Consider the following 12,531-nt stretch of genomic DNA (forward strand, 5'->3'; position numbering starts at 1 on the left):
GTAACACTACACTTTATCTTCCAATACGTTTTACTCTTCAGAGTTCTTTTTCACAGCTTCCAGAGTCCAACTCGCCGCCGAGGGACGAGCGCTGCGGGCCCGGCCTCCCGGGTGCAGCCGCCAGCGCCCAAGCTCTGCTTTCTCACATCTGGCCAGGGAGGGAGGCTGCCAGGCACGTCAGCTCTTCTGGACATAATGTGACGTGGGGAGATGATCTGCATTTCTTCTGATATAAGGCTACAGGTTATGAGTTCAAAAACGGGGGCTATCGTAGTCGAACCAACGACCGGGCTTCAGGGTCTAGCCGACCCCGAAAACCGCCCCTCACTAAGGGCTCCATTCCTCACCGTCCAGAGGAAGGCGCAACCGGAAGAGGCGGGGCTCCCGCCCGGACGCCGCGCTCCCGCCACCATGGCTTCTCGTGGGGTTGTTGGGATTTTCCTCCTCTCTGCTCTCCCCATCTTGTGTCTGGAGCTCCGGCGTGGGAGCCCTGATCTAGGTAAGTGTTGTCTTTTCCCTTCTGGCATTCACAGCCGCATAACTTTCCCATGAATGTTGTGTCGAATTCCTGTCTCGCGGTCGCGTCTTCTTCGGCGTCTGGGACTACAATTCCCAGACTGCACCGCGCCTGTCTCTCTCCTGGCGCCGGGTCCGCAGCCCCTCTGAGGGAGGCGTCCGTCGGGTTTCGCGTGCAAGGGGACACAGGCTGGCGGGAAGCGCAGGAGGCGCGTAGACACTACTTTCAGATTGTCTTGAACGCTCACAAAGAAGTAGGGTGAGGTGATAGAGGCCTTCTAAGGAATTTAAGGGAATGCTACGGAGCCAGAGTCCAAACATTCCAGACGAAAGGAATTGTGACCTGTTGGAGGAAAGGGCTGAAGACCACTGTTGATGGATCAGGGAGACTTAGGGGGAGAGTGGCTTGAGATGATAACATGTCACTGGGCATCTGTTACAAGCCTCGCTCTAAGTGCTGTTTATTCATTATCTTATCCAATCTGTATTATAACTATGGGGGAGGGGGCGTCTGTACTTAGTAGAATCCTCATCCTACGCTTGAGGAAACGAGACTTGGCGGAGGTTAAGGCATCCCTAAGGCTTTGAGAGTCACTAGAGGACTGGCTGGCTCCGTCTGTGGAGTGTGCGACTCTTGATCTCAGGCCGTGAGTTCAAGCTCCACATTGGGCGAAGAGATTATTAGTCAGTCAGTGGATTCTGTGGAGAATGTGTGCAAAGGAGGCTGTAGTGGAAGCAGTGAAGCAAGTGAGGCTCTGAGTGAAGTAGGCAAGTAGTGATGATGGCCTGGACTAGGATGATAACTGATGAAAAAAATGTTCACAGATTTAGAAATTTTTTTTTAAGATTTTATTTATTCATGAGACACACACACACACACACACACAGAGGCAGAGACACAGGCAGAGGGAGAAGCAGGCTCCCTATGAGGAGCCCCCTGTAGGACTTGATCCCAGGACCCTGGAATCACGATCTGAGCCAAAGGCAGATAGATGCTCAGCCACTGAGCCACCCAGGCGCCACGGATTTGGAATATTTACAAAGTAGAATCAACAGGATTTGTGGATGGATTAATGGGAGAGGAGGGATCAAGAATGACTAGAATGACTCCTACCTATGGAATTGAACAACCCTAAGTAGTTGGTTGTTGGAGTGATAAAGGGAAAACAGGAAAAATGGTGGACCTGTGGAGAATCAGTCCGTTTTTGGATATATTAGTGGTGGGTTTAACCTTCATGTTTCCCTCTTTATGTTGAATTCTTTTTATTTTATTTTTTTAATTTATTCATGAGAGACACACAGAGAGAGAGAGAGAGAGAGAGGCAGAGACACAGGCAGAGGGAGAATCAGGCTCCATGCAGGGAGCTGGAGGTGGGACTCGATCCCGGGTCTCCAGGATCGCGCCCTGGACTTAAGGCGTCGCTAAACCGCTGAACCACCCAGGCTGCCCTTTATGTTCAATTCTGAAGTAGAGACCACGATGAAACCTAGCTTTGTATATTTCTCTCTCCCCCACCCAGTAAGGAGTCAAGTACTACAAGTGTTGATTGCCCTGCACATGGGCTCTTGAGAATAAGTACCCAAAAAAATCTATTTAATTAAGCAATTTTTTACTTGAAAGATGTACACACAAATCTAGTTCTTTTATATTCCCATATGACATTTGCAAATTGCTTGCTTGTTAGAACACAAAAGCAGTATTATGGAACATAAATCCTATAACTTAGTGATTTCTCTAAATACCAATATTGTAGGTTTGTTTTTTTTTTTAAAGATTTTATTTATTTATTCATGAAAGACACAGAGAGAGAGGCAGAGACATAGAGGGAGAAGCAGGCTCCCTGTGGAGAGCCTGATGCGGAACTCAGTCCCAGGACCCCAGGATCACGACCTGAGCTGAAGGCAGATGCTCAACCACCGAGCCACCCAGGGGTCCCCAGTACTGTCGGTATTAAATTACTTTTTTAATACCCTAGACTTAGGTGTTGTTTTGAACAACACTTAAATCAACAGCTAATGCTGGCAAAAATTGGAGGACTGTGAGGCAAAACAAGTATCTCTTCTCTAAACAACTTTAAATTGCTATTTTTGAAAAGGATAACATATATATCGCTTTTCAGTTAAAAATGAAATATTTATGGGACACCTGGCTAGCTCAGTCAGAAGAGTGTGTGACTCTTGATCTCCAAGTTGTGAATTTGAGCCCCACACTGGGTACAGAGATTACTTAAATAAAATTAAAAAAAATAAATTAATTTATTAAATTAAAATAAATAAAATCTTTATCACAAGTGTAGTCAATGATACTTCAAGAAAGAAAGAAAGATTTAAGTCTGTATATGTATTTTCTTCATTAATCTTAAATTGACTAATTACCAGCCCTGAATGTGATGGATTTTCTGTACCTTTGCCTGGAAACTTTTAGAGCTACAAAACTAAAAACTCCTGGAGCATAGAAATTATTTTTAACCCAACTTTATTTTTGCTCCCTCACCATGTAGCAAATTGTGTTACATGAAGTGCAGGTGCTTATTACACTTTTGCTCATTTTATTATCATATTTATTCTTAAAATGAGACAAAATACTGAATTTTTACTTTTTTCTAGGCAAACATGGATGTATATAGAAATTTTCTTTGCAAATGACTGAATTAATATTGAGGAATAGAGAAGTGTACAGGAACATAATTTAACTATGAGAAATATGAATTTTGTGTTTCAGAATGATTTTTTAATAGAAAGAGAATTTGGCAAGATGATACTGTGAAAATTTAATTCCCAATGGGATAATTTTATTTCCTCTGGACAGAGGGAAACCAGAACTTATGCGTTATTGATAATCATAATGTTTATAATGTAGCCAGTCACTTGAATTATATTTCTGAGACAGAAGCTATTCTAAAATTGTTTTCTGAAAACTTGTTTTGGTAATGATATCCGCAATGAGTTTTAGCTTACTAAGGAGACTATATGAAAAAAATCGTAAGACAGTTGCATATATTAACTTTTACTGTACTTTACTACTCTAAATAATCTTAATGCCTTACTATTTATTATTAATATCAAGAAAAGTGTCTTGAATTTTAATAGTAATTTTTTTTTCTTTACCTTTATAAGGAGTTAAAGATCTAATTTTGCTGTGTGGTCGGATTTTCTTACTCCTTGCTCTTCTTACTTTAATTATTTCTGTGACTACCTCATGGCTTAATTCATTTAAATCATCTCAAGTATATCTGAAAGGTAAGTTTATTGTTTATGCTACCCTTTTATAATTTTATACTTAAATTCTTTGTTGATTCTAGAACTTTGCATAACAAGAACCATTTACTGTTAATTTGTGATGTGCCACTTCAAGGTAATCATTGCAACTTTTGTCTTGATTTTTTTTTTTTTTTTTTTAGATTTTATTTTATTTATTTGACAGCACAAGCAGGAGTTGTGGCAGGCAGAGGGAGAAGGAAAAGCAGGCTTCCCACAAAGCAGGGAGCCCAAAGTGGGGGGCTCGATCCCAGAACCCTGGGATCATGACCTGAGCCGATGGTAGGTGCTCAAACAACTGAGCCACCTGGGTGCCCCTCTTCTTGATTTTTAATGGACGATAAATCTCCAGTTAAAATTTTTTTTAAAAAATTTATTTTATTTATTTTTTTTAATTTTTTTAATTTATTTATGATAGTCACACACAGAGAGAGGAGAGAGAGAGAGAGAGGCAGAGTAAAAAAATTTATTTTGAGAGAGAGCGAGAGAGCATGAGTGGGAGGGGCAGAGGGAGAGAGAGAGAGAGAGAGAGAGAGAATCTCAAGCAGACTCCTTCCTTAGCTTGGAACCCGACAAGGGGCTTCATCACCTGGAGATCACTACCTGAACTGAAACCAAGAGTCTGACACTCAACTGACTACACCCCCAGATGCCCTTAAACCCAACATTATTTTTAAAAAAGATTTTATTTATTCATTTGAGAGAGAGCATGAGCAGGGAAGAGTAGAGGGAGAAGCAGACTCCCTGTTGAGCAGAGAGCCCGACGTGGGGCTCAATCCCAGGACTCTGGGATCATGACCTAAGTTGAAAGCAGATGCTTAACCAACTGAACCACCCAGTTGCCCCTAAAACCAACATTTATATGCATATAAAGGAAATTGTACATTATCCTTTATATGGAAATTGTACATTATCCTTTATATGCATTTGAAATGATACCATTTCTATATTGATACATTGCAAATTCTCTAATTTTAAATTGTGCAGCTTATTTATTTTTATTTATTTATTTATTTTAAGATTTTATTTATTCATGAGAGGCAGAGAGAGAGGCAGAGATACAGACAGAGGGAGAAGCAGGCTTCATGCAGGGAGCCTGATGTGGGACTGGATCCTGGGATTCCAGGATCAAGCCCTGGGCCGAAGGCAGGTGCTAAACCCCTGAGCCACCCAGGGATCCCCATGTTTATTTATTTATTAAAGATTTTATTTATTCATGAAAGACAGAGAGAGAGAGGCAGAGGGAGAAGCAGGGTTCCCGCAGAGAGCCCAGTGCAGGACTTGATCCCAGAACCCTGGGATCATGACCTGAGCCAAAGGCAGACGCTCAACCTCTGAGCCTTCCAGATGCCACAGTTTATTTATTTTTTAAAGATTTTATTTGAGAGCGAGAGAGAGAGAAAGAGAACGAGAACGTGCGTATGGGTGCAGGAGTTGGGGAAAGGAGGGGGAGGAGCAGAAGGAGAGGGAGACACAGACTCCCTGCTGAGCAGGGACCCTGACACAGGGCTCAGTCCAGACCCTGACATCATGACCTGAGCCCAAGGCTGATGCCTAACCAACTGAGCCACCCAGATGCCCCTAAATTGTACAGTTTAATTGTTCTTTGAGGTTTTCAGTTTATAAACTATTCAACAATTGGTAATTGTATCTACCATTAATTTGTAAAGGCTTTTCAACCTAGTTTATCTTTCATTTCACTGTGGTAGTTACACTTTACACTTATTTATCTGTAGAGTTAGGTGCTTTCTCCTGACTTTAGGAAACCATGCTTGTTCTTATTTTTGATGAGTAAAATGTTTAACTGTTAAAAGCCTTTAATAATATTAAAAGGGTTAGAAGCTGGGCACTTGGGTGACTCAGTTGTTAAGAGTCGGCTTTCAGCTCAGGTCACTATCCCAGGGTCCAGGGATGAAGCCCATGTTGGGCTCCCTGCTGAGCACGGAGCCTCCTCCTCCTCCTTCTCCATGCTGCTTGTGCTCTCTCTCTCAAATAAATAATTTTATTTTTATTTTTATTTTTATTTATGATAGTCACAGAGAGAGAGAGAGGCAGAGACACAGGCGGAGGGAGAAGCAGGCTCCATGCAGGGAGCATGACGTGGGACTCGATTCTGCGACTCCAGGATCGCGCCCGGGGCCAAAGGCAGGCGCCAATCCGCTGCGCCACCCAGGGATCCCCTCAAATAAATAAATAAAATCTTTAAAAAGAAAGAGAGAGAGAGAGAAAGGTGCCTGTGTGGCTTAGTTGGTTGAATGTCTGCTTTCAGCTCAGGTCATGATTCTGGCGTCCAGGGATCGAGCCCTATGTTGGTCCCCCTCCTGAGTGGGGAGACTGCTTTCTCCCTCCCTCTGTTCTTGCTCTCTTTCTCAAATAAATATATAAAATCTTCAAAAAAAAAAAAAAAGTAATTAAAACTGCATAAAGTGCTTAAGTATTGTCAGATTTTCTTCAAATTAGTAAAAAATCAGCTTGTTTATACACTTTCTATCTTCCCTAGTGTCATCAGATGTTGAGATACAAGACTTCAGATTCATCCAAAATTTTAATCCTCCATGTTTTATAAAGATTTGCATGATGAAGTCTGTCAAAGTTCAGAAGTAGTCAATTCTCAATGGCTTTAAGGATTAAAGCTCCTTGGGGCACCTGGCCGGTTTAGTCGATAGATCATATGACTCTTGATCCCAGGGTCATGAGTTCAAGCCCCATATTGGGCATGGAGCCTCCTTTAAAACAAAAAGGATTAAGGCCCCTTAACTACCTGTTATTGATTTATTTAGAAGCTATATTCTTTGACTCAGAGTTCAGGAGGGAGTCTTTTTTTTTTTTTTTTTTTAAGATTTTATTTTATTTACTCATGAGAGATACAGAGCTAGAGAGAGAGAGAGAGAGAGAGAGAGAGGCAGAGACACAGGCAGAGGGAGAAGCAGGCTCCATGCAGGGAGCCCGATGTGGGACTCGATCCCTGGTCTCCAGGATCACACCATGCGCTGCAGGCAGCGCTAAACCGCTGTGCCACCGGGACTGCCCAGGAGGGAGTCTTAAGATCATTAAGTCTGACTCGTCACACAGCAGATTAGTGGCCTCCTGATTTCCTATGTGGTTTGCTACTGCCCTAATCTTTTCCCCTTAATAAACTTGAGGAAATATTTATTGCCAGGAAAGAAAGTAGTTGACAAAGGAATGCTCCTATTTAAGGAGCCAGGCACATTAAGGGATATATTTTTCAAAAGGATGGATAATTCCTTAAGGGAACACAGTTAAATGAAATTAATTTAAATGAAACTTAGTAGAGGCTCCTGGATGGCTCAGTTGGTTAAGCATCCGACTCTTGATACCAGCTTTGGTCTTGATCTCAGGGTTGTGAACTCAAGCCTACTTTAACTAACTAACTAACTAACTTAGTGTACCCAGAATATAAAGGTCATACAACAACAAAAATCCTTTCTCTTGCCATTTACCTAATAACCTAATATTGGTTCAGTCATGAGAGTTGCCAAACACCTCCCAGTTCTATTTATTTATTTTTTTTTAATTTTTTATTTATTTATGATAGTCACACACAGAGAGAGAGAGAGAGAGAGAGAGGCAGAGACACAGGCGGAGGGAGAAGCAGGCTCCATGCACCGGGAGCCTGATGTGGGATTCGATCCCGGGTCTCCAGGATCGTGCCATGGGCCAAAGGCAGGCGCCAAACCGCTGTACCACCCAGGGATCCCACATCCCAGTTTTAGAGTATAGGCATGTTGCATTTATTATTTTTTTAATGATTTCATGATTTTATTTTTAAGAAATCTCTACATCCAATGTGGAGCTTGAACTTACAACCCCGAGATCAGGAGTCACATGTTCTACTGACTGGAACTGCCAGGTGCCCAGGCATGTTGTTTTTATGATCATGTCCAAGGGTGACCAAATGGTACTCATGTCTGTAGTGCAGTGTTCCACACTTCATGTGCAGTAATGAGTTTTCAGGGCATGTCCTGAAGCTGCTGAAGCCCTATAAGGGCCTACATGAAAAATCCAACTTTTTTCTTTTTTAAGATTTATTTATTTTATTTATTCATTCATGAGAAACAGAGAAAGGGAGAAGGAAGCTCCCTGCCAGGAGCACAGTGTGGAACTCGATCCCAGAATGCTGGGATCATGACTTGAGCCAAAGGTAGATGCTCAACTCCTGAGCCATCCAGGCGTCCCTTTTTTTTTTTTTTTTTTTTTAAGTAAAGTGGAGCCTAGTGCAGGGGTTGGACTCAGCCCTGAGATCAAGACCTGAGCTGAGATCAGGAGTCGAATGCTTAACCACCTGAACAAACGAGGTGCTCCCCAACATAATCATTTTTTTTCTTTTAAGATTTTATTTTTTTGACAGAGAGCATGAGGTGGGGAGGGGCAGAGGGAGAGGGAGAAGCAGACTCCCTCCTAAGCAGGGAGCCTGACTTGGGGCTCAATCTCAGGACTCTGGGATTATAACTTGAGCTGAAGGCAGATGTGTAGATGACTGAACCACCCAGGTGCTCCCATAGTCATTCTTGAAGCCTCCTCACCAAAAATACAACTATTTAGTATTAATACATGTCAGAAAATTGTTGTCTCAGACCTTTTCTTATAGATTTTACTTGTGGATTTCTTTGTTTGAACTGTCTGTATATATGTCATTTTCATTATTTGAAAAATAGTCTGTTTTTTGAAAGGTTGTCTCTTGTCTCCAAAATGTTGTCTACAGACTACTTTCAGAGAAAACTTTCAATTTATGATATTTGGAAATAAAAAGCACTTTTATGTTTGCTGTTTTAGAAGAAGAAGAGAAGAATGAGAAACGGCAAAAACTTGTCAGAAAAAAACAACAAGAGGCACAGGGTGAAAAGGTAAAGCATAATTTTTTTTTTAAAGGATTTTATTTATTTATTCATGAGAGACACACACAGAGAGAGGCAGAGATGCGAGATGCAGGCAGAGAGAGAAGCAGGCTCCATGCAGGGAGCCTGATGTGGGACTTGATCCCAGAACCCTGGGATCATGACCTGAGCTGAAGGCAGACAGTCAGCCCCTGAGCGAGGTACCCAGGTGCCCCCTGTATTCACTTTTTGAAGAACCACCAAACTGTTTTCTACACCAGCTATACCATTTTATATTCTCACCAGCAGTTTCTGAGGGGTCCAATTTCTCCATATCCTCACTGATATTTATTATCCCATCCCCACCTCCTTTTAGATACCCATTGTAATGAGTATGAAGTGTTATAACACGGTGGTTTTGATCAGCATTTCCCTAATGACTAATGATGTTGTCTAATGACTAATCTTTTTGTGTGCTTGTTGGAGAAATGTCTCTTCCTATATCTTTACAGTGATATCTGTTCAGGTTCTTTGCCCATTTTTGGATTGAGTTTTGTCTTTTTAAAAATATTTATTCATAAATAAATATCATAAATAAATATTCATGTGAGACACACACAGAGAGGCAGAGACATAGGCAGAGGGAGCCCAATGCAGAATTTGATCCCAGGACCCCAAAGACAGAAGCTCAACCTCTAAAAAAAAAAAAAAAAAAAAGAAGCTCAACCTCTGAGCCACCCAGGCATCCTGTCTTTTTTTTTTTTTAAGATTTTATTAATTTATTCATGAAAGAGACACGCACACAGAGAGAGAGAGAGAGAGAGATACAGGCAGAGACACAGGCAGAGGGAGAAGCAGGCTCCAGGCAGGGAGCCCGATGCACGGCTCGATCCCAGGTCTCCAGGATCACGACCGGGGCAGAAGGCAGGTGCTAAACCGCTGAGCCACCAGCCACCTGCCCCCATCTTTTTTTTTATGAGTTCTTTTTCTTTATGTACTCTAAATACTAGCCTTTTATCAGTTACATAATTTCCAAGTATTTTCTCCCATTGTGTGGGTTATCTTTCACTCTTTTTTTTTTTTTTTAGATTTTATTTATTTATTCATGAGAGAGAGACAGAGACAGAGACACAGGCAGAGGGAGAAGCAGGCTCCGTATTGGGAGCCCGATGTGGGACTCGATCCGGGGACTCCAGGGTCACGTCCTGGGCCAAAGGCAGGCACCAAACCGCTGAGCCACCCAGGGATCCCCTCACTCTTTTGATAGTGTTCTTTGATGACAAAAGATTTGATGAAATCTGTTTATTTCTCTTGATCCTCATGTTTTTGGTGTCCTATTTAAGAATCCATTGCCAAAAAAAAAAAAAAAAAAAGAATCCATTGCCAAATCAAAAGCCATGAAAATTTATTCCTTTTTTTTTTTTTTTTTTTTTTTAAGATTTTATTTACTTATGAGAGAGAGGGGGGTGGGGCAGAGACATAGGCAGAAGGAGAAGGAGGTTCCATGCAAGAAGCCTCATGTGGGACTCAATCCTGGACTCTGGGATCACGCCCTGAGCCAAAGGCAGAGGCTTAACTGCTGAGCCACTCAGGCGTCCCTTATTCCTATATATTTTCTTTTTTTTTTTTTTTTTTTTATATATATATTTCTTCTAAGAGTTGTATAGTTTTAGCTTTTATATTTAAGCTATTAACCCACTTTGAGTTAATTTTTGTATATGGTTTGAGGTAGGGGTTCAATTTAATTTTTTCAATATTGTTTTGGCTATTTGTGGTTCTTTACAGTTTCATATGAATTTGAGTTGGCTTTTCCTTTTTTGTTTTTTTGTTTTGTTTTGTTTTGTTTTGCTTTTCCATTTCTGTAAAAAAGGCCTTTGGGGAAAAAAAAAAGGCCTTTGGGGGACATCTGGGTAGCTCAGCAGTTGGGGGCCTGCCTTTGGCCCAGGGAGTGATTCTGTGGTCCCAGGATCAAGTCCCACATTGGGCTTCCTGCATGGAGCCTGCTTCTCTCTCTGCTTGTGTTTCTGCCTCTCTGTGTCTAGCATGTATGAATAGATAAAATCTTTAAAGAAAAAAAAAGACTGGTATTTATTTTTATTTTTATTTATTTATGATAGTCACACAGAGAAAGAGAGAGAGAGAGAGAGAGAGAGAGGGGCAGAGACATAGGCAGAGGGAGAAGCAGGCTCCATGCACTGGGAGCCCGACATGGGATTTGATCCTGGGTCTCCAGGATCACGCCCTGGGCCAAAGGCAGGAGCCAAACCGCTGTGCCACCCAGGGATCCCAAAAGACTGGTATTTTGAGAAGGATTACAACAAAATCCATAGATTGCTTTGGGAAGTATTGGTGTTTTATTTTATTTTTTTAAATCTTTTTTTAATATATAATTTATATGTAATTTATATATATAATTTATATATATATTTTTTAAATAAATCTTTTTTAAAGATTTTATTTATTTATTCATGAGAGACACAGAGAGAGGCAGAGATACAGGTAGAGAGAGAAGCAGGCTCCATGCAGGGAGCCCGATGCAGGACTCAATCCCAGGACTGCGGGATCATGTCCTGGGCTAAAGGCAGACACTCAACCACTGAACCATCCAGGCGTCCCAATATAAAGTCTTTCAATATATACACCTGTAATATCCTTCCATTTATTTTATATCTTTAATTTCTTCCAGTAGTATTTTATAGTTTTCAGTGTACATAGTTTTCACCCTTTTGGCTAAGTTTATTTCCCATATTTTATTTTGGATGCTGTTCTAAATATAATTGTTGTCTTAATTTCCTGTTTTGATTTTTCATTGCTGGTGTATAGAAATACAAATGAGGGGATCCCTGGGTGGCGCAGCTGTTTGGCGCCTGCCTTTGGCCCAGGGCGCGATCCTGGAGACCCGGGATCGAATCCCACGTCGGGCTCCCGGTGCATGGAGCCTGCTTCTCCCTCTGCCTATGTCTCTGCCTCTCTCTCTCTCTCTCTCTCTCTCTCTCTCTCTCTGTGACTATCATAAATAAATAAAAAAAAAAAAAAAAAAAAAGAAATACAAATGATTTTTGCATGTTGATCTTATACCTGGTACTTTGTTCATTATTTATTAGCTCTAGTAGTTGCTGTGTGTGGATTCTTTGGATTTTCTATATACCGCCAAATCTTGTTTTATTTTACTTTGTTGTGCTTTGCAGCTACTTTTTTTTTTTTTTTTTAACCAATTGAAGGTTTATGGCAACTACATCGACCAAGTCTGTAGGTGCCATTTTTCTAACAGCATTTGGTAAATTTATGTCTCTGTCACATTTAGGTAATTCTTGTAATACTTCGAACTTATTCATTATTTATCATGGTAATCTGTGATCGGTGATTACAACTCACTGAAAGCTCAGATAATGGTTAGTATTGTTTTTAACATTAAAGTATCTTTAAATTAAGGTATGTACTGTTTTTGTAGATGTAATGCTATTGCATATTTAGTAGACTATAGTATAAATGTAGTATAAATATTTTTATATGCATTGGGAAAGTAGAAAATTAATTTGACTTGCTTTATTGAGATATTCACTTTATTGCAAACTGAACCTGTAGTATCTCCAGTTTATGCCTATATAAGATCATGTCATCTGAGAATAGGGATAGTATTATTTTCATCTTTCCCAAATGGCACGGTTTCTGTTTCTTGCCTGTTACTCTAGCTAAAACTTCTAAACAGTGTTAAATAGCAGTGGTGAAAGCAGGCATCCTTGTCTTGTTCCTGGTCTTATAAAGTTTTTAGTCTTTCACCATTGAATATGATGTTAGCTATGGGTTTTTTCTAGACACTTGTTATGTTGAGCAAGTTCTTTCCTATTCCTATTTTCTGAGTATTTTTATTATAAAGAGTGTTGAATTTTGTAAAATGCTTTTTCTTAATCAATTGAGATGA

General features: G+C 40.7%; 1 protein-coding gene across 7 annotated transcripts in view; it reads left to right on the forward strand.

Moving 5' to 3' along the window:
* Positions 1-12,531, forward strand: part of UBXN8 (UBX domain protein 8) — a 32,694-nt gene continuing 20,163 nt past the window's right edge. Inside the window, exons 1-3 of one of the 7 annotated variants that reach the window (XM_041753526.1) lie at positions 1-499; positions 3,634-3,756; positions 8,569-8,639. In XM_041753526.1, coding sequence (XP_041609460.1) covers positions 211-499; positions 3,634-3,756; positions 8,569-8,639 — 483 coding nt within the window. In that variant the 5' untranslated portion in view covers positions 1-210. The remainder of the gene's footprint in view (positions 500-3,633; positions 3,757-8,568; positions 8,640-12,531) is intronic. The other 6 variants (XM_041753523.1, XM_041753522.1, XM_041753519.1 and 3 more) reach the window with 6 other exon arrangements.

The sequence above is a fragment of the Vulpes lagopus genome, chromosome 4, assembly GCF_018345385.1.
Source record: "Vulpes lagopus strain Blue_001 chromosome 4, ASM1834538v1, whole genome shotgun sequence".
In the NCBI taxonomy this organism is placed as follows: domain Eukaryota; kingdom Metazoa; phylum Chordata; class Mammalia; order Carnivora; family Canidae; genus Vulpes; species Vulpes lagopus.